Source organism: Lathyrus oleraceus, chromosome 7, assembly GCF_024323335.1.
Source record: "Lathyrus oleraceus cultivar Zhongwan6 chromosome 7, CAAS_Psat_ZW6_1.0, whole genome shotgun sequence".
Classification (NCBI taxonomy): domain Eukaryota; kingdom Viridiplantae; phylum Streptophyta; class Magnoliopsida; order Fabales; family Fabaceae; genus Lathyrus; species Lathyrus oleraceus.
The window spans coordinates 487830334-487851996 of NC_066585.1; the positions used below are offsets into that span (position 1 = coordinate 487830334).

The 21663-nt window shown below is 34.1% G+C and overlaps 2 protein-coding genes across 6 annotated transcripts; one reads left to right on the forward strand and one right to left on the reverse strand.

Moving 5' to 3' along the window:
- Window positions 1-1168: 1168 nt before the first annotated feature.
- Window positions 1169-3620, forward strand: LOC127106879 (ras-related protein RABE1c). 2 transcript variants are annotated; one of them, XM_051044172.1, is made up of 9 exons: window positions 1169-1364; window positions 1545-1657; window positions 1966-2038; window positions 2131-2231; window positions 2327-2392; window positions 2496-2593; window positions 3040-3102; window positions 3186-3278; window positions 3362-3620. In XM_051044172.1, the coding sequence occupies exons 2-9, from the start codon at window positions 1585-1587 to the stop codon at window positions 3437-3439; spliced, it is 645 nt and encodes a 214-aa protein (XP_050900129.1). In that variant the 5' UTR covers window positions 1169-1364; window positions 1545-1584; the 3' UTR covers window positions 3440-3620. The 2 variants fall into 2 exon arrangements, with proteins under 2 accessions (XP_050900129.1, XP_050900130.1); XM_051044173.1 differs by having other exon boundaries at window positions 1175-1657.
- Window positions 3621-10289: 6669 nt separating this feature from the next.
- Window positions 10290-14378, reverse strand: LOC127106880 (uncharacterized). Of its 4 annotated transcripts, XM_051044175.1 has the most exons (7): window positions 14006-14378; window positions 13728-13838; window positions 11393-12448; window positions 11249-11314; window positions 10946-11144; window positions 10723-10819; window positions 10290-10570 (listed from the first exon to the last, which is right to left on the reverse strand). In XM_051044175.1, the coding sequence occupies exons 2-6, from the start codon at window positions 13728-13730 to the stop codon at window positions 10755-10757; spliced, it is 1389 nt and encodes a 462-aa protein (XP_050900132.1). In that variant the 5' UTR covers window positions 13731-13838; window positions 14006-14378; the 3' UTR covers window positions 10290-10570; window positions 10723-10754. The 4 variants fall into 4 exon arrangements, with proteins under 4 accessions (XP_050900132.1, XP_050900133.1, XP_050900131.1 ...); XM_051044176.1 differs by having other exon boundaries at window positions 10290-10819; window positions 13728-13835; XM_051044174.1 differs by having other exon boundaries at window positions 10290-10819.
- Window positions 14379-21663: the final 7285 nt, after the last annotated feature.

A 21663-nucleotide genomic window follows, 5' to 3' on the forward strand; every position in this document is an offset into this window, starting at 1 on the left:
AAGTAAAGGTGTGTGTGTTCTTCCTGTAAGGACAAGGGGACTCAGAGGCCTTTGTAGGTGTATACCAAATAACAGTGGTTAGGGCTTGTCCGCAGCGATGAAAAGGATGTACGGTGGTGACTATGGTGGTTTTAGGGATCTGCACATGTGAGGTGAGAGACTTTACTATGAAATGGTGTACTTAGGTATAAGCGTATATGAGAGTATGATATATATCAGTTAAGATTTGTCTTCTTCTTCCCTCGGGGAGAGGTATATATAGAGGCCTCTAGGATCTAAGGTTTGGATAACCCTTATAGGTGGTAACTACTCCCTTATGACCAGGAGAAGTTGTTGGCCGTCTAATCTTCACGGGATAGTGGTGAACTCTCTCTCCTTTGACCAACAACATCATACACGTCATAAGTGTCAGGGCGAACCTTGTGGATATCGCATATGCGACACTGTTCTTGGATGAGGATGCTCTGTCATCCACAAATATAACTCTACAACCACCAATGGTCCCGACTTGGCCTTGATCCCCAGAAACTCGAGTATTCCAAAAACGATCTCCTATGTCTCAAAATCTAAGACTACGTGAAAAATCCTAAACGCAAAACATTTCGACTACAAGACAACCATTTAATATGCATGCTTCCAAAATAATTTTTCCTCACACCGCCGCACTAGAAGAAGTCCTTTTGTTTATATCGCAGATCTTCAATTTCATACTAGAGTATATCACAATAAGATCAATCATTTATAAATAATCCATGTTTATAATTTTTCATATTAAATAATTTCAATTTTTAATATAATATTAGTTTTTTTAAATTATATTTTAAAACTCTCAATTTAATATATTTCGCTTTTCATTTTATAATAAATATGGATTTAATTGAAATAAACCGACAGTGTAAAAGGATTTTACACCGTCAGTTAATTATAGTTGTTGGATGTTGAAACAAGTTTGACTTTTATTTTAAAAATCTATAAAGTAATGCAAACGGGTGATGGTGATGAATCGATTGTGTAAAATTTTTTACACTGACAGTGTATAGTAATTAATCTCAATAAATATACATAAGAAGAATATGGTATTATGTTTCTATTATTTTATACAATTTTTTTGTCATATACCAAGTAGTAGTAGTAAAAATAAAGTGTAAAGGTTGATTTATAGCACTTGCTAATAAATAAGAAACGATCAAATTCTTGTTTGCAAGTCTGTATCTGGCTGCATAGGGAGAAGAATTGCTGGCATGAGCTTGCACATATACGAAGAAACAATAAAAAAAGTTAGAGAGAGAAAGAGGAGCGAGAGTGAAGAGGAGCTACACACAACACAATAATAGGAGAGACAGCTTCAAAGTACACAATACAAGGTTGTAATCACCTGTCTTTTCTTCTCTTCTCGTCAATCCTAATTTTTAATTTTTAATTTTTTAATTTTTCCAAAAAATTAGCACCGTTATTTTCTCTCTAAAATCTCCATGTTCCTCTACTCTTGAACTTTGGAGGAGATCCACTTCTCTCTCTCACACCATCTTTCAATTTTCACACAGAAAAAAACAACACCATTTTCGTTAAAATTCTTTCGTTTTCATGGCTGCTCCACCGGCAAGGGCTCGTGCCGATTACGATTACCTCATTAAGCTTCTCTTGATCGGCGATAGCGGTAAATATATTCATATTCCACCTTTCTTTTGACCTTGTTTTTTAGTTTAGATTTGTTTTTAATTTGAAATTTTGATCTGGTTTGATTTGACCCAGCATTTCTATCATTGTTTGTGTATGAACATGTTGTTTTGTTGTTTTGCATGTGATCCGTTCATTATTTGTTCAACCATTTGTCTCGAGTTATTAGTCTCTGCTGTTGCGTTCGTGATACTTTGTGTTACAAGTATCTGTATAATTGTGTTTCTTTTGTTTGAAACATACCTCGATTTACCGTTAGTACAAACTTATTGTTGGTTCTTTTTGCAGGTGTTGGAAAGAGTTGTCTTCTTTTGCGGTTTTCTGATGGGTCTTTCACAACCAGTTTCATCACGACTATAGGGTATGATTTTACGGTTTAGTAGTAAAACTGCAGAGTTTTGTTTGCCGGAGGTTTCTCTAACATCATATTCACGCGCGAACTTCTTAATGCAGCATTGATTTTAAGATAAGAACCATTGAGCTTGATGCCAAACGGATCAAGCTCCAAATCTGGGATACTGCAGGGCAGGAGCGGTTTCGGACAATTACAACCGGTAAGGTTTATGATCGTCGCATAATGATACATGTTTGGCTGTTGGCATGTGGATTGTAGCACTTACGGCTTCGTAAAATCTTTGTTTCTTTGCAGCTTACTATCGTGGTGCTATGGGGATATTGCTCGTCTATGATGTTACAGATGAAGCATCGTTTAACAGTAATGCTCCGTGATGTTCCTTTAGTTTGAATTATATTGATTTGTGCAAAACTTAAAATTTAATTTCCGGTTGGAATATCCACTTAGCTTATGATAATTTCAGATATCAGGAATTGGATTCGCAACATTGAGCAACATGCTTCAGATAATGTTAACAAAATACTGGTTGGGAACAAAGCAGACATGGACGAAAGCAAAAGGGTATGCAAAATTTGTTGCCAATGTTTAATGATGCTTTATGTTATTTCTCTTCCGCTTCTTCCGTTTTCTCCCCTTGTCGTGCTCCTTAACTAACTCTCTAGGTCCTCTCTTCCTATCTGCGAGTGGAGTTACATGACTAAATCAAATATCTTCGTAACACAAAGTTGATTTTGAACAAAAGACCAGTAAATCTAAAAGCATAGAGGCTTGAAAAAGTAACCTTTACAATTGTCAAACGTACTCCGATAATGGTTTATGCCAATTTGCTGATAGGTTGAATTGCATCATTGAGGATGTTTTATGGACTAATTCGTTGGTTTATTACATCAATTAATCAGTTAAATCTGCAAGTCCCTTTCCCGAATCTTTGTATGAATCTATTCGTGTCAGAATTCTGATGTTTGCGATTGTATATTATGTATATTTACTTTCGCCTTTCTTTTTAGGCTGTGCCAACGTCCAAAGGCCAAGCACTAGCTGATGAATATGGAATCAAATTCTTCGAAACTGTAAGTGATTTATTACTCGAAAAATGTTAAAACTTCCTTAAATTCTATGTTACCATGCTCACGTGAAGAATGCTCCATTGCAGAGTGCAAAGACAAATCTAAATGTGGAGGAAGTTTTCTTTTCCATAGCAAGAGACATAAAACAAAGGCTTGCTGACACTGACAACAAGGCAGAGGTAGTATCTTATTCTTAAAATCTTTCACCGGTTCCAATGTCCCCGACTCTCTTATCTCATTCTTCCCGATTCTGTTATTGCAGCCGACAACAATCAAAATCAACCAAGACTCTGCAGCAGGAGCGGGACAGGCTGCACAAAAATCAGCTTGTTGTGGTTGAAAACACATTTTACAAGTTGGTGGTGGGGAACATTATTGAAGAAGAAATTACTTGTATGATAATCATGATGCTGACTTGTGGTTAACGATTTCATTGTGTCATTGTTTATTAATTATGTGCTTGATAAGTAGTTTTGGACTTATATATATTGAATCAAAAAACTGAATGTGATTGTGGTGAATCAATGTCTAACTAACTACCTCTGTTTGGTTCAAACCTCAGATTTGTAGCTTTGTTCAAAGTTCTCACATTTAAACCAATTTAAAGTAAAAATCCAAATTATTAATTTTTTTTTTCACAAAACTGAATATTATTAGATATATTTATGTTTTTTTTTTGTTGTAAAATCTGCTTCGACTAATTTTTTTTTATAATTAAATTGAATCAAATTGTATATATTAGTTTTAGATTAAATTACAATTTTTAGTTCATTCACAATTAATTTCAATCTTATTTTCCATGTTATTTATATTTATTTTTAAAAACTAGTATTTAATAAAACTGTTAAGAAAAATAAATTAGAATGAAAGGTAAAACAATGTTTTATTCTCTCTCAATCTTCTTCATAAGCAGATTGAAATAAACAAATTCATTACAATTTTTCTCTACCTCTATCTCTCTTTCTCAATTTTTTCTCTTTTTTAAAACCCATACAATGAATGAATTTAAATGAAAAAAAGAAAAACTTAAGCTTGATGAGTTTTCCCAAATCTGTTGCATTCTGTGTCATTGTTTCTTCTTCATCCCTTATGTAATACTTCTCCAATAGTTCTTGGATAGAAATAGTGAAGCAAGAGAAAAACAAAAACAAGATACAAATGCCAACAGGGGAACAAGAAAGAAAGGGAAATGAAAGTTGGAAAGGGAAATAGTGTTGTAAAGGTTTAATGACAAAAACTGTCAAATGTTTTTGCTTCCTTCATTTTGTTCTCGGTTGGTTTATGTTGTTCAAATTTTGGTTTTTGATTTTGTTTCAAATTTTAGGAAATTTCTTTTTCCAGCACCTTTTGGTGTGGTTCGCATCATTGAAATTTTTTAAATTACATTCGGGTGCATTTAAAGATGCATCTTTAAACGAATTTTAAACCACGGCATCCTTTGTAAATCAAACAATCATTCCATTACTGTCAAAAATTGATTCGAAGATATATTTCCGTAATTTTCTGGGATAAATTCGGAGATGCATCTCCAAAAATACCCTTGAACCCATTTACTACGCGTTTTTCATTGAGTTGGTTTATTTAACCGTTCAGTGACATTTTCGGAGATGCATCTCCAAAAATGTCAAGTGAAAAGTTGATTATATCACTACCTTGCATAATCATCCCTCCCACACTCCATACCACCTTCATAATCCAAAACCCTTTAAAAAATTCATTCTCAATCAACATTTCGATTCCAAATCATCAAATGGAGCAAAAGAAGCTGCAATTTAAGGTAAATTTCACTCCTTTCATCCATCATTGTTTGCAACAATCTTGTTCTTGAGCTGAAAAAATGTATGTTACGTTCAGATGTGCATCTCAGAATTTACCTTTTTATGTTTCAGATGTGCATCTCCAAATTTGTTTGTTACCATGAGTTTTTTAAATCGTTTTTCTGTTTTGGTTCGTATTAGATATGGTGCACCCAGATATGTTTCCCAAAGTTGTTGTAAGTAATTATGTAAAATCGGATGAAGTGAAGGATGATATTAAATCAGATGAGGTGAATGATGATGTTAAATCAAGTACTAGACCAGTTGTTGTCGAGATAGATGTTGGTCAACAATTTAGAAATGAATAACTGTTTACTACTCGTGAGCATATGTTGCAATGGGTCCGCATGGAGGCCGGGAAATTGGGTTTTGGAATTGTAATTGGAAGGCCCAACAATGGTTATAATTGAAGGCAAACATTTGCAACCATGAGATGCGAGAGAAGTGGCACATACGTTCCACCGATTCAAAAGTTGAAACGTGATGACACCGGATCAAGAAAATGTAAGTATTCGTTTAAATTGCATGAATATTGTAAGGTGAATGATATATAAAAATTTAATGTGGTTTCTGGTATACATAATCATGCCTTGAGAATCGAGTCAGCCGATCATTCCATCGTATTTCGCCTTAAACTGGAGGAGTAGGAAATTGTTTCAAACATGTCTTTAATCAGGGTGGCGCCGAAAAACATACTGCAGATTTGAAACGGAAAAGACCTGAAAGTGTTTTAAATATCAAGCAGGTATACAATGTGCGTTATCGAAATAACATGGCGATAAGAGGTCCAAGATCCTAAATGCAACAACTTTTGAAATTTTTGGATGATGACCATTATGTTTCTAGGTATAGAGTTTGTGAGAATAAACTCATTGTTCGTGAAATATTTTGGACTCATCTCGAAAGTATCAAGTTGTTCAACATATTTCCCATTTTCCTGATAATTGATTCAATGTATAAGACCAACAAGTATAGATTTTCGCTTTTGAAAATTGTTGGTGTTACTTCTACGGAGAAGACTTTTTCAGTGAGATTTGAATTTTTGAAATCCGAAAAAGATGACAACATTACACAGGCCTTAAAATGTGCAAGACTTTGTTGAAGGGCCAAGAAAAGATGGAAAATGTAATTGTCATCGATCGAGACACTGCACTAATGAATTCTACACATTGTTACACGAGGAAAAAGAATATTTTGATGCAATTCACGATGCTTTTATTTCTTGTGTTAACGGTCCCGTATCGGAGTCAAAATGGATGTGTTTCTCTGAAATGAGTCATCTTATAGCAAGTACATATAACATGGTGTGTATCGATCTGACAGGATATGGTTTCTTGGAGACATTTTTTCCACTTCAGAGTGACCCACCTCAAGATCCATCTGGATACATCGTGTGTATTGGATGGCTTTCAAAATCGCTACATTTTGTTGAGGTTTATTTGAAAGCGGGGGGGTGTCGTATACCTACATCATTAAGTGGACGACACATTTCACAAAAGAGGCAGAAACTTGGTCGAATCACTTTTTGGACAGGCTGAAGAGTTCACCAAATTGAGAGAGTTTGAAAGAGAATAAAATAAGGAAAATTCAAAGGAGGAACCAATAGTAGATTTAGGCGGTGATGCATCTTTTTATGCATTTTAGATTGTAATCGATATATTTTTTTTAATGTATTATCGTCAACGATGTAATCTTGATATAATTTAATACATAAGTAATATATATTCAACAATGATGGTGTAAATGTCGATTGTTTTTGTTTACAAATTTTATAATTTACATTTTCTGTTTAAGTTTACACAGGATAATAGGGTGTATCCGGATGTACATATCTGTAAACACCATTTTTTTCGTAAAAAAATGGTGTATCCGAACATGCAACTCCAAAAAGGACCTTGCTGATAGGATAAGGTTTCTAAGATACAAAGTGATCTAAAACTTGTATGAATATGGTGTCTCTTATCCCATATTTACTACAAAACACACCACAATTAGAGAATGAACGCATATCTCCACTTGTATTTGTGCATTTCAATGACGTGAAGCCGTCACTTCAATTTAGGGTCACTGAGGACGCACACCTTTCGCTCATCTGATATCCAAAATGAATACTCTTTTTCGGTATCCGAAAATCGAAGAGTTGTCAAACTCGAATATCGTTCACCTTCGTTTGACAGCAAAGGGAAGATATAGTTCACCAACTTTGAACTATAGATGGATGAAGATTTAAAGGTTACGTGGAGTACTTTTCGTCGTTATGCATCAAAGGATCTGATTGAAGTGGATGTAATTATTGCAATATTCGTCGAAGATATTATCAATATGTTGCAACGTCCTCAACTATCCGTTTACAACGATATGTAATGTTAAATTTATGTTAACGACTATCTATGTAATGTTGAGTATTTTAATTAATGTCAAATTGTTGTGGTTTCTGGATCTATCTTATACTGTCTTTGTTTCTATTTTGAAGTACAAATGCCATTTTTAAATATGCATCTCAGAAATATATCAAATACACGTTCGGAGATTCAACTCCAAACTAAAATTAAATATAATAAGGGTGACTCACTCGTTTGCGTTCAATTTTATGGAAAATAAGTGCGTGCAGAAATATATCTCCGAACTCTAAGAATATTTTTTAGTTTTAACTAAAGATTTGTGAAAATGTATAAAGGTGTCCTAAATTTTATCCTTAATTAAGCATGGCCGATAGATTAATGATGATGAGGTTGATACGAAATTGATGAAGAGGTAGAAAAGGTCAACAATAGTTGCAGAATAAGGTTGTGAAGGAAGGTTGAACAAGAAGAATGTTCGGAGAAATAAATGAAAGGGTTTCATTTCATTCAACATCATTAAAAACACATATTTTAACTTTTTTTTTAATCTAAACAAAGATTAAAATTGTTTAAAAATATATATATAAATAGATGATTGATAAATGAACGGATCAAAATTATAATTTTATCTAAATTTTAATATTTTTAATATGATATTAAATTTATTAATTATTTCCTAGTTAATTTTTAATTTTTTAAAATAAAATTTAATACTTCAATTCAATTTAATTTTAACTATTTCATATGTTTAAAAAATAATCAATTATCATCATTCTTAGTTGTTCAATATGTTATATTTTCATCATACATAATATTTTAACATATTATATTTTGGGTTAATACTCATTTTTTCCCTGTCATATATGGTGAATTCGGAAAAAAAATCTTATAAAAAACAAACAAAGATTTCATCTTTATCATTTAAAAGTTCCTCTATTTTGTCTCCTAAATGATATCGGTCAATATTCTAGGTGACATGGCGCTCCATGTGATTATTATTATGTGTTTAATTAAAATACACTGTCAGTGTAAAAGGATTTTACACCGTCAGTTAATCATAGATGTCGGATATTAAAAGAAATTTGAATTTTATTTAAAAAATCTATAAAGTAATACAAACGGATGATGGTGATGAATCGACGGTGTAAAACTTTTTACACTGACAGTGTATAGTAATTAATCTCTATTATTATTATTATTATTTATTATTATTATTATTATTATTATTATTATTGCTGACGTGGTTGTCAACTGGATTTTATCATCATTCTTAATTTTACACGGGCTTTTTTCAGATTCACCCTATATGGCAGGGGCTTTTTCCAGATTAACCCTTATTCAGGGAGAAGACTATAACCTTCTTCAAATGTTCCGTGAAGCGTAGCCATGCTTCATTACTTTCCTCGCCAAGTTTTCATGTAAGAAACAGTGATTCCGTGTTGATCACGAATATCTTGCAATATTTCCCTTAGTATAAGTTCAGTATCTGCAATCTAAGGAAGCTGATCAAAGATTAAATCAAATTTGTTACAGATTAGCTACGATTTTAGCTACCGTTTAACTACAATATTTTTTAGATTCATGACCAATGTTAAATTTAACCATATGGTATGACACATCAGTATCTTGTCACGCTGACACTGTCACATGTATGTCCAATCATAAAAAAAAAATCATGTGACATGCCACATCAGATTCAATTAACGGTTGTTAGCAGGAGAGACTAAAAGTGTGGATGCAAAATATTATGAGCATCATTCTTTAAAAGAAATTTTTAGATAAACTAAAAGTGAAATTTGGCACCAAACTTTTTTTAACCCTATTGTAATTTAAATATTCAAAATATTAATTTAAATTAAACTACATTAAATTAGATTAGACTTGTTTAAATTATCTTTTATTCGAGTCATCTGGTTCATCTAAAATAAAAAATCAATTTTTTAAAAATCGGATCGAATCGACCGGTTCAACCGGTTGGATCGGGAATCGAAGATGAATCTGGTTGGATCAATCTTTCAAAATCGTTAGTGGGTCAAAACCGAAAAAGCCGAATTAAACCGTCCAAAATATTCGAACCAAAGAATCGGAGTCGGTTTTATAAAATCGTCTGGTTCAAAAAAATGCAACAAATTAACTATTTTTTTAAATATTTTTTTTAATAATAATATGTCAATATCAAAACTTAACATACATTCCTCAATCACAAAAAATTCCATATTTTTTTACAACCATACAAACTTCTAAATTTTGTGAATCCACTATAATTTTTCTTTCAACCACACTCCACTATAATTTTTCTTTCAATCACACTACATCATCATCGACATAATATTGATTGTCGTTCAAATCAATATTGTTTATTATTGTCAATTAAGACTTATTTGTCATAGTTCAACTCAAATTCGTTTTTTGTTGTTTAATAAAGTATAATGTATTATTTATTTTTAATATTTTATCTTATTTAATTTAGATATTTTTAATTATTTAAATTTTACTTTAATTATTATATTTTATTATTTTAATATTGATTTGAATTAGTTTAATTTATTTTATTATAATTCTTTAATTTTGTCAAATTATTTTTGAATAAAGGTTGAAATGAAGGGTAGAATATATATCATTAATATTGTTGTATTAACTTTGTAATATTAAATTATTAATATATTATTATGTATGACATATCTATGAAATTTAATTTTATATTATTAATTTATTTAATAAGTAGTTTGAATGTAGGTTTAACCAGTTGAACCAATTAAACTTAAACTATAAGTTTCGCCGATTCAATCTCCAATCCGATTTTTAAAACATTGGAACAAACCCCCCAAACAAACAGAAATTATCAATGATCCTCTCAAGAATCCATCAATCCATGAAGAATTAATACAATATTCTTTTATATCAAATAAATGTTATTTGAGTTTTATCCAAACCAAACTGAAACACATTTAATTTTATTTTTAGATAAGATGGTTTTATTTCTTCAAAACTGATCCAAAATGCACCAAATTCATGCCTAAGTCAACCAAAATGAACAAACGCACAAGCAAACAGAATCTATTAATGATCCTCTCAAGAACAACCGCCCAAACAAACAGAAACTATCTACGATCCTCTCAAGAATCCATCAACCCATGAGGAACTAATAAAATATTCACGTGAATTTTCCTTGTGTATTTGAGTACAAATAAGAAAGTCACATGACACTTCATAGGAGTCCAGTTCCCCGAAATTATTAAGTTTTGCTCCTTCAATCACCCAAGAGCATCAGCTTTCTCGAAACTATACTCCACGATTCTGCCAGTAAAGCACCTAATCCCAATGATTTGGACAAAAGTTACATAAAGTTTCCAATCTTTTAAGCAAAACTACTAAGGTACACGATGCACCAAAGGCACCGGAGCTAAACAAAGATACAAAATACTGAAAACTGATCTATCTTGCTATTCACACTAGAACCTAACCTATGTTAAGTTTGCACAGAGGTGGTGGAGACTTAGAGGTTACGTCTTTCATTTCCATAAATACGCTGAAGCTCACGTGTTGCTGCTTGAAATGATTCTGAAGACCATTTGCAAGAGAGTTAATAAATGGGATTAGTGACATACCTAACAACAAAACTCGTCCTTTATGTTACAGAAATTAGTTAGTTTTTGTTTAAAGTGGAAGGGTCGGGAATTTCTTTACCTTTCCAAATACGAAATGCCTTCTGATTAATTGGTGCACCGAAAATAGTTTGAATTGTGTCAAACAATGAACTCTCCGGGGAATTCCTCAATTCCTGTACTATTTGATAAATGGTCTTCCCATTCTCAAAATAAATATGATTGTTTGGATGTTTTGTTTTGCAACCGGCATGCCTTTCAAACTCATAAGCATTCAGACCCTAATAATATAAAGCATCAATCAATAAGTAATCTATAGGTTTTAAGAAATTTGAAAACCATTACTGAGGTGTCGGGTCAGAATGTATACCAAGAAATTACTAACCTTAGAATAGTTACATGACTGACACCCACAAAGATAGGTAGAGCCTTTTATAATCCCACGGAGTTCCTTCATTCACAAGAATATAGCTTATAAAGTAGCATTTCAAACTATATGAAATAATCGACAACAAAGACCAAACCTTACCTCCCGCGCCACTGAGACATACTTCACAGGAACACCATCAAGCATACCAGTAGATATCAAGCTCCTGACATTAGTTGGGAAGGTGTTTGGAGATTCTTTCCTTTTGATATCTTGTTTATTCTTGGTCACAGATTCAGGCTTTATTGTTGCCACCGAAGGAGTACTTTCAGCTACACCGGAATTTGATGCATCTAACTCTTTTTCATGAACTGTTGTTGACACATGAACTGATGATTGATTATATAACTGTTCATAGTCTGTAGTAGCCCTGCCCATAGAGATAGTGCCCCGTTCATCTGGGAATCCACCAAAAGAAATTATATTTTTGTCCTCTTTATTAAAGGATTCGCCAATTGATAGGACTGTGTTATCTAAGTTGCCAAAGGGGGTAACAAACGATCTTATATGGGCATCCCCTCTGCCATAGGTGAGTCCCAGTAAAGCAACATTGCCATCCTTGTCAAAGGCTTGCCCTGTTGACCCAGATCTCGTCTCAATTTCCCCATTATAGGCTTCGTGTAGATCACCCTTACTCTGCCTATCAAAATCATGTCCCTCTGGAGCTTGTACAATGTCGAAATCCTTAACTTGATTTACTTTGACTTTCTTGATTCCCCCAAAAGTCATACATGGTTCAGAATCTTCAGCAGAATGAGATATAGACAAGCCAAAAGATGCATCATCTCCATAATGATTGGAGATCATCTTTGATCTCATATTAGAATCATCAGCAGAAACATAAGTATTCTTTTCAGAGAAATTGACAGGCCTAGTTTCAGATCCAAATAACCGATCAATAAATTGGTTTGGGACTGAACTGAAATTGTGATTGTTCTCCCACGGAGTAAAATTAACATTTGAAAATCCTGAACTAGATCTTTCATTTGCATCTTCTATTGCTTGCTTCTTATTTGGCAAAAATTCCCCTTCAGTTGCATCAATTAACCATTGATGAGGCCGTTTTGGTTCAGTTTTGGAAGGATTATCAAATACTGGCTCTCTGTCACTAACATGTCCAGATCCTTTTACCGTCCAAAATCCCTTATTTTGTAAAGACTGCAGGAAAAATAAAATAAATCAATAATGCTTCATAAACATCTGTACATCTAAAATAAATTTTGTTTATTTATTTCATTCAATCAATCCAACTGGAATATGATAAAAAAAAAGGCTACTTTTAAAAATGGCAAAATGGTTCTATACGTATCCCAACATGGCAGAATATAGGGGGAAAGGGCGGCCTATTATTGCATTCTGTAAAATACAAGGGTAAGGGGGATTTATTATAATTAAACCATTGTGTGAATTTCACAAGTGATTCTGTTTTTTTATAGGTAATTGGGTTATCTTAGGCAATGATAAGTTAATTATGGTAGTACCATGTGGTTATAGCCCTACAAGTATTGATAGGGGATGTTCTTAATGATTGGTCCTTCAAGTACCATAATGCCCTATGGGCTATAGAAGAAGGGTTTGGTAAGTACAAATGGAATAAAACTCGTCTTTTGGTCATATATTATTTAATGATTTTCCACATTTCCTTTGGTTTCCAGTCTCAACCTAATGAATCCCAGTTGTATAGTAGAATGCTACCTAGCATCCCCAACCCCTTTTCTTTACTCTTCCAGGCTTCTATTACATGTCCACTAGTATTACAACTTTGCTTATTCACCCTTGCCATGGATGAAGTACTCTTTTGCATGGCCTAATGAAGTTGATGCAAGAGCATATGACGAAAGTTTGATAATGTCTACCAAAGGAAATAGGACCGTGACAATCTAGAATATTGAAAAAGAAACAGAAAAGAAGATAAACTTAAGTTTGGGTTGTGTCACTCATCTAGGTTTATTACAAGTTGCTAAGAATCTCATCGACTAGACAATAAGTCTAAAAACGGGATTAAAATGGTTTGAATATACCTCCTACGGTTTATTTATCCCTCAAGTTTGAGCCTTCTAATCAATTAAGAAATTCACAGGCTTCCTAACTAGCTCATCTAGAAGTAGCTTTTTATGTAAGGCTTTTTATCACAAACCATTTTCCTTTAAGCCCCTATTTTAATTGTGTATCTAACAGAAGCATGGTTTATTCATGGTTCAGAGTATATATTTTATCGAACTACACAAAGCTTATCATACCCTTTATTATATGCAGTTGGCTCCTCTAAAGTGAAAGCTTCAATTTGGAAGAATAAGTGAATGACACCAACTATTAATCAGAAAAATCAAGGGATCGGATTCTAACAAATCTATAGTTTGATCTACATGTACATGTACTTTATCATATTACCAACCATTGAACCCTCAATAATCCTCATGATAAGATAGTTAAATACCATTTGCTTCAACTCTTGCAGGTGAAAAATATTCCTCAAAAAATCCACTATAGATTTGTTGACTTCAAGTGATAACTTTCTTTTTCCAAAGAGGTTCCTAACAAACAGCTCCTGCAACAACAAAACAACAGAAATAAAAAATAAATAAATAAAGCTAATGAACGTATCAAGTTACGGAATTCACCAAACAAAACCCTAGAAACTCAATTGAAACAAAAATAAAATTCAGCATTACATTAGCCAAAATTTGAGCTCAAGGATTGTGAGTAAGCGATTACCTTGGAAAATGGCGAAAAAATTCGATAGCTGAAAGCTACGGGAAGGTTTCACGATCTGCACCCTCAGTTATGGTCGGAACCCTAACCGGAAGATATTTACGACGGCGGTGAAGTCAGAACCCTATTGAATGTGTGTGGAGCACTCGATCTTTTCCTCGTCTAGGTGATGATAGGATGAAACTGAATTGAGCCAATTTCGTGGTTGGGTTTCTCGATGACGTACACGTGTGTTTCTTGAATAAATCTGGACCGTTGGTTTTGTGTAGGAGTTTTATAGGCATCTTATTGGTTGATGTTGGCGAAACTTCGTGAGGATTGAGGAGAATTGTCCACATAAATTGAATTTTTATTTTCATAAAAAAAAATGTTTAAAGGAGTTGGATCGTCCATGATTCAAACTCTAATATTTGTGAAATTTGAATTCTTATCAAGAATCTTCATATATGTTTTCCATGATCAAAAATATCAATTTTATTCAAAAACTCTTTCAAAACCTCATTTCATATACAATCAAATTTTCTATTTTAAAATAATATTTTTCTGTTTTTTACATCAAAATGAAGAAAAAATACTGAAAATTAAGATTTCGTATATGTATTTCCTTTCTCATTATTTCTATTAATCTGGTTTCTAAGTTGAAAAAAATAAATGTTACGCCTGGAAATACATTTCTGAGTTTTAGTTGAATTTCATACAAAAAAAATGTATTTTCGAATTAGTTTATAGATCAATTTGAACAGATTTTGAACATTTTTTTGTTATTATTTGTCTTAGGTATAGTGAACCTCAATGTTGTCCTCAAATTTATCGTGTCTACGGATGTCAAACCTATTGATGTCAAGATAGATATTGACAATCAATTTACAAATGAACAAGAGTTTGTTGTTCATGATCATATGTATTAATGGATCCGCGCGGAGGCTGCCAAATTGGAGTTTGACGTTGTAATTGAAAGGTCAGATAATAATTCAGATAGAAGACTTGCATTTGTGACACTTGTCGCTACCGCAAAAAAAAACGACTGATCGAAAGCGCCAAAAAGAAAATGACACAGAGCCACCACCGAATTTTATTAGTTCCTAAAGAAGGAAATGAAAAATAGTTGATAAAACTCTCCTTAAAGAAATAAAGATAATAGAGATAAGGATCGGTCTCACAACCAAATATGGGTTCAGAAGTCGATTACGTAAGGGGGGAGGTATTAGCACCCCCCACGTCCATGGGAACCATTTAAGTTGTCGGCGTGCGTATGTATTTATCTTTTGGTTTTATCTTTATTATTATGAAAGTAGGGAAAGAATGAGATTGTGGTTTTTTATGATTGTGTTCGCCAAGGATTAGGATCATTGTGCCTACGTATCATTCATCGGGGATAAAGAATCAGAGCTCCGTAGTTCGGAGTAGAAAATGTTTGTGTGTGGGTTGATTTTACCTTGAAAAAGGATTTCGATGTGATGCCCTAAGGCGCAAAAATAAGGTTTGGTGAGTTGATATTGTTTTTATGGTATTTGAAAAGAGATGTTTTTTTATTAGAATTACACTTGAGACTATGGGCAGAGGTGAATATTTTAAACAAACAAGTCAAACGTCTTGCGTCTAAAATATTCAGAGTAATGGTAGGAAAGCTTCATTCTTACTCATTCTCCACCACTTAAGGCTCGTGGCACACAATTCTAATGGTATTTTTATAATGTTTTGGGGTTTGATTAAGAAAATGTCACTTGACGTTGGATCAAAGGTTTATTGTTTTTTATTTATTTTGAATGGTGATATTCATGGATATTTACAAAGTAACAAAGCAAGAAATAAAGAGTCTCATTATAAGGTAGCCCAAGAGAAAACCTTATCTGTGCAAAGTGACCTATGTTAACAAGTGGATAATGGTCTTAAAAGCATTTCTCTCTATGGTAGTGCCATGAATATCATTCTTACAATAAAAGATTGCAAGTTACAGATGAAAATCCAAGTTAGGGAATATGAACAAGATTTAGGGTAAGGTCTCCATGCAAGAGTCCTAATGAAATCCTCTAAGTCCAACACTTGGTTACAGATGAATGCATCATTTTTTGTCTTTTAATTTTATCATATTTTTGTTATTTTTGATTATGTGATGACAATAAGTAAATGACAATGGAGTAAAGATGCATGAGATATATATACAATGATGATGAGTGTTTGAAAGTAAAGTTACAATACAATAAGTTGACAAGAAAAATAAATCACAAGATAACACAATATCAATGGTTACTGATGAATAGTTAGTGGTTAGTAAGCAAACGACACAAGGTAACTATCTAGGGATTATCTATCTACAAGTTAAAAGACTCAAAATATATCGTATCAAGGGATAACTTATCATTGATGCAAAGTATTGAAGATGATACATGATCATCCATCAATAGATTTGAACCAAAGAAAGTTATACAACCCCAAGTCCATCTATCAATGATTTAAAAATGGAAGATTATATCACCCCGATAATTACAAGTGAAGGTTCAATAATTTACAAGTTAGAGGTCAAGAAATGTGTTAATGATTAGTGGTTAATGGACACAACACAATTAAATAGATCAATAAGTAAGGATCAACAAGTGGGGTCTCATTTATGCATCAAATGGTTCAAAATATTATTAAATAGAGACAATATATCAATACCTCAAAGTATCATGAATGATCCACCGATCATTTATTGATATGTTTGAAATCTTGAAGATTTTATCAACCCTAAAAACCAATGACCATGACCAAATAGAATGTCATCAACCATCGTCCAAAACAAAAGGTATAAATGTCCAATTAAAAATGATAAAAAATAAAATGATTAATGGAAAATAAATGATGGATGAAAAATAAAGAATGATATTTAAACTAAGTGTATTTTCAAAATGTTTGGTTAAAAAAAGAATAAATGTGAAGAAATTAAAATAAAAAAAGAAAGGAAATAAATAAGGTAAAATGACAAAATAAAAGAAAAAGGGAGAATAAAAGAAATAATGGGGGCGCTGGGGTGGGGGTTGAACCCCTCACCTTGGGGTCATGGGTCAACCCCCTTACCAACTGAGCCAAACGCTCTTGGTGTTAACTAACACGCCCCATAAAAATAAATAATACACTCACAACAAAAATAACCAATGGGCCAACCATGACAAAAAGATCAAGTCACTTAAAGAAAGTAAAACGAATGAATGGTCATGATTAAGAGTGAAGGAGATTGGCGATCCAAAACGCAGCGGAATTTAAAATTTTCTCCTTTAATGATCCTTACGAATGGGCATGATCAGTGATAGAATAGTTACCTCTTGTGACGATTGAAACCTTTGATGCAGATCTACGGAGCGATCACGAACGTTGAACGATGACAACGCCTCTACTCAGTCCACACGAACGGATTCCTTCAATCTCAGTGCTAGCTGCTACAAATGAAGGCTTTGAGTGAGTGAGTGAGAGAGAGAGAGAGAGAGAGAGAGAGAGAAAACGAAAATGCAACCGCACTTAATGCTTCTGTACAAGGGTTCTATTTATAGAACCACTTGTGTGGGCTTCAAGCTAAAAAATCCACTTAAGTGTAAGTGGCCCATATTTTATAATATGCCAAAATCACTTAAGCGTGTGGTACCTTACCATATTTCGTATTCTACTTAAGTACACTGTACCTTACGATGTTCTATAATTCACTTAAGTGCACCGTACCTTACGGTGTTCCTTAATTACTCTATCTCTCATCAATTCGTCCTTTGTGTGTAACCTTGTAGGTTTTCGCGGCATCGACAATTATATTAAATCACGTATTTAACATAATAAACAGTGAGCAGTATCGAGCAACACATCACTGCTACCCAAGACACAAAAATGTCATGTGATCTGACAAATCCTTATCTGATAATACTTATGCATATAATTACCATTTTGCCCTTATGTCTATATTGAACACAAGGCATAGACCGTGTCATCCTTGTCCAGTTCAATATTGGGCCCATAGACATTTATCCTGTTACGCATGATGGGCAAATTCCATCTAGGTCACTCATGTCCCTTAGCAAGCTTCGTGGAGTACCCATCAACTGTCTTTATGGTTATCCAGTTACGGACAACGTTTGATCAGCAATAAAGCACTCGACTCTACATCTAGGGTCCATAGTGGTTTCAGGTCAAAGGGTGGTATACACCATTATCACCATGAGAATAACTTATGACACTTTGCATAACATTCTATATAGTATCTCATAGCGAGTCAATCCAGTATAAATATTACTCTTAACATTCATACCTATGTTTAAAACTTGATAACTCCTTATCCATGATCCATGAGATGTGATCATCAGTCTATATACATAATAGTCTTAATGCTTTAAGGTTATCCCACTTCACAATAAAGCTCGACTACGGATACTTTAAGAATAATGTCCTTATGTTTAATGTGATCTCATGATCAAGTCACACTTGATACGTTAAACAGACTAGCTATTTTAGGGACTTTATTAAATAAACATAATAAAGAAAAAGCCTTTTTATTATTAATAAATAATTCGATACAAGTACCAAAAGTATTGGCCTCTAGGGCTTACACCAACAATCTCCCACTAGCACTAGAGCCAATCAGGCATATCCCTAATGCCCATAGATCTAGTATGGCCATCATGCTTCTGCTGTGCAAGAGGCTTTGTCAGTGGGTCAGCAATATTGTCAAGTGTAGGTACTCTGCATATTTTTACATCTCCTCTATCTATTATCTCTCGAATGAGGTGATAACGCCTAAGTATGTGTTTGGATCGTTGGTGAGATCTAGGCTCCTTAGCTTGTGCAATGACACCATTGTTATCACAATAGAGACCAATGGGATCCACAATGCTAGGAACTATGCCAAGTTCACTAATGAACCTTTTGATCCAAACATCTTCCTTTGCTGCACTTGAGGCAACAATATATACAGCCTCGGTTGTAGAATCAGCAACTGTATCTTGCTTTGAACTTTTCCAGCTCACAACGCCACCGTTTAAGCAGAACACATAACCATTGGAATCATGCATATTAAAGCGTCTCAGCACTTTGTCTATGTATGTACTCTGACTTAGGCTAAGCAGTTTTTGTGATCTATCTCTATATATTCTGATTCCTAATTATAGGCTGCTTCACCTAGGTCCTTCATAGAAAATCATTTCCCCAACCAAGACTTTACTTGTTGCAGGGTAGGGACATCGTTTCCAATGAGTAATATGTCATCTACATATAATACCAGGAAAACGATCATGCTCCCACTAACCTTCTTGTAGACACAAGGCTCATCTTCATTCTTGATCCATGAGTAATACATCACCTTGATCAGTTATGAGATATCCATATCTCTCAGGTAGGTGACATATCCTGCCTGACCTCCACCGGTCTTGTTCTACTTGAGCAGGTTGCTCTTCCACAACTACTTGTGTTTCCTGCTCTAATTCCTCCATAGGTGTATCAATGCTTTGTGATTCTTGAATTTCTTCAAGCTCTACTTTCCTCCCACTGATTCCTTTGGAAATGAAATCCTTTTATAGGAAAACTCCAGTTCGAGCGACAAATACTTTGCCCTCAGAAGGATTGTAGAAGTAATACCCTCTTGTTTCTTTAGGATACCCCACAAATAAGCATTTGTCAGATTTGGGCTCAAGCTTAGTTGAAATTTGTCGTTTCACATAAACCTCGCAACCCCAAATCTTCATGCAAGACATATGTGGTTTCTTACCATTCCATATCTCATATGGCGTCTTCTCAACCTTTTTGGATGGAACACGGTTAAGTGTGTAAGTTGCTGTCAATAGTGCATGTCCCCAATAGGAGTTTGGAAGATCGGCGTGACTCATCATGGATCAGACCATGTCTAACAGGGTTCAATTTCTTCTCTCAGATACACCATTCCATTGGGGTGTTCCAGTTGGAGTAAGTTGGGATAGGATCCCACACTCTTTGAGATGGTCATTAAACTCTAGGCTTAAATACTCACCACCTCGATCTGATCGAAGAGTTTTAATATTCTTACCTAGTTGGTTTTGTACTTCATTCTTGAATTCCTTGAACTTTTCAAAGGACTCTGATTTGTGTTTCATTAAATACACATAACCATATCTACTGAAATCATCAGTGAATGTGATGAAGTACTGAATAGCTCCTCTGGCTGGTATGTTCAGTGGTCCACATACATCAGTATGTATGAGGCCCAAAAGATCATTAGCTCTTTCACATTTTCCTGTGAATGAAGACTTTGTCATCTTTCCAATTAAACAAGATCTGCATGTCTCATATGATTCATAATCAAAAGAGTCCAAGAGTCCATCTTTATGGAGTTTGGAAATGCGTTTCTCATTTATGTGGCCTAATCGACAATGCCAAAGGTAAGTTGGATTTAACTCGTTGGGTTTCATCCTTTTAGTATTAATGTTATAAATAGGCATTTCGAGATCAAGGACATATAGTCCATTGCTCATTTGTGCAGTAGCATAGAATATATCATTCAAATAAATTGAGCAACAATTATTCTTTATTATAAATGAAAAACCAAACTTGTCCATACAAGAAATGGTATAATATTCCTGCTAATTGCAGGTACATAATAACAGTTCTCTAACTGAATTATTAAACCACTAGGTAAAGTCATACATAAGTTCCTACAGCTAAAGCAACAACCTTTGCTCCATTGCCAACTCGTAGGTCAATTTCACCTTTTGCCAAATCTCTACTTCCTTTTAGCCCCTGCACATTTGTACAAATGTGAGAACCACATCCATTATCTAATACCCATGATGCAGAAGTAGATAAATTTATTTCAATAACAAAAATACCTGAAGTTGAAGTCTCTACTCCATTCTTCGTATCTTCCAGGTACTTTGGGCAGTTTCTCTTCTAGTGTCCGGTCTTACCGCAATGGAAGTAGGTGTCTGCCTTTGCTATGCCTCCACTAGGCTTCAAAGCAGCAACAATGGGTATGGGTTTGACAACTTCCTTGCCTTTCCCTTTATCACCCTGCTTGGTGGGCCTTTTGTTCTGTCTCTTTCCATTTCCGATCATCAAAATGGACTTCTCTTTTGACTTCAGGTTCTGCTCAGCAGTGTTTAACATGGCTAACATTTCAGGAAAAGATTTGTCCATATCATTCATATTGAAATTTAGGACAAATTGACTGAATCTATCTGGCAACGATTGCAAGATCAAATCAGTCGCAAGTTCGTTTTCGAGGGGAAAACCCAACTTTTCAAGGTTTTCCACGTACCCAATCATCTTGAGCACATGGGGACCTACAGGGGCTCCCTCAGCTAACTTGCCTTGAAAAAGGGCTTTTGAAACTTCAAACCTTTCATGCCTTGCTTGCTCTTGATAGAGCATCTTCAGGTGTTCGATCATATCGAACGCTGCCATGTTCTCATGTTGCTTTTGCAACTCTGAGTTCATGGTAGCCAGCATGAGACAAGCAATTTCATTGGCATCATCGACATGCTTCTTATAAGCATCTCTTTCTGCCTTAGGTGCAGAACTAGGAAATTCCTCTTCATGAACGGGTTTCTCCAAGACATACAACTTTCTATCATGTTTGAGGACAATCCTCAGATTTTGGTGCCAATCCAGAAAATTTATCCCAGATAATTTTTTCTTGTCAAGGATTGATCGCAAAATGTTGTTAGAGGTGTTTA

Bases quoted from the DNA above. Each gene is read 5' to 3' on its own strand.
- LOC127106879 (XM_051044172.1), top strand. From the start codon at position 1,585: ATGGCTGCTCCACCGGCAAGGGCTCGTGCCGATTACGATTACCTCATT. The intron at 2,039-2,130 runs GTATGATTTTAC...TTCTTAATGCAG, and splicing joins AGTTTCATCACGACTATAGG to CATTGATTTTAAGATAAGAA. The intron at 3,279-3,361 runs GTAGTATCTTAT...CTGTTATTGCAG, and splicing joins ACACTGACAACAAGGCAGAG to CCGACAACAATCAAAATCAA.
- LOC127106880 (XM_051044176.1), bottom strand. The intron at 11,315-11,392 runs GTAAGGTTTGGT...TTGTGAATGAAG, and splicing joins ATGTCTCAGTGGCGCGGGAG to GAACTCCGTGGGATTATAAA. The intron at 10,820-10,945 runs GTAAAGAAATTC...AATGGTCTTCAG, and splicing joins GGCATTTCGTATTTGGAAAG to AATCATTTCAAGCAGCAACA.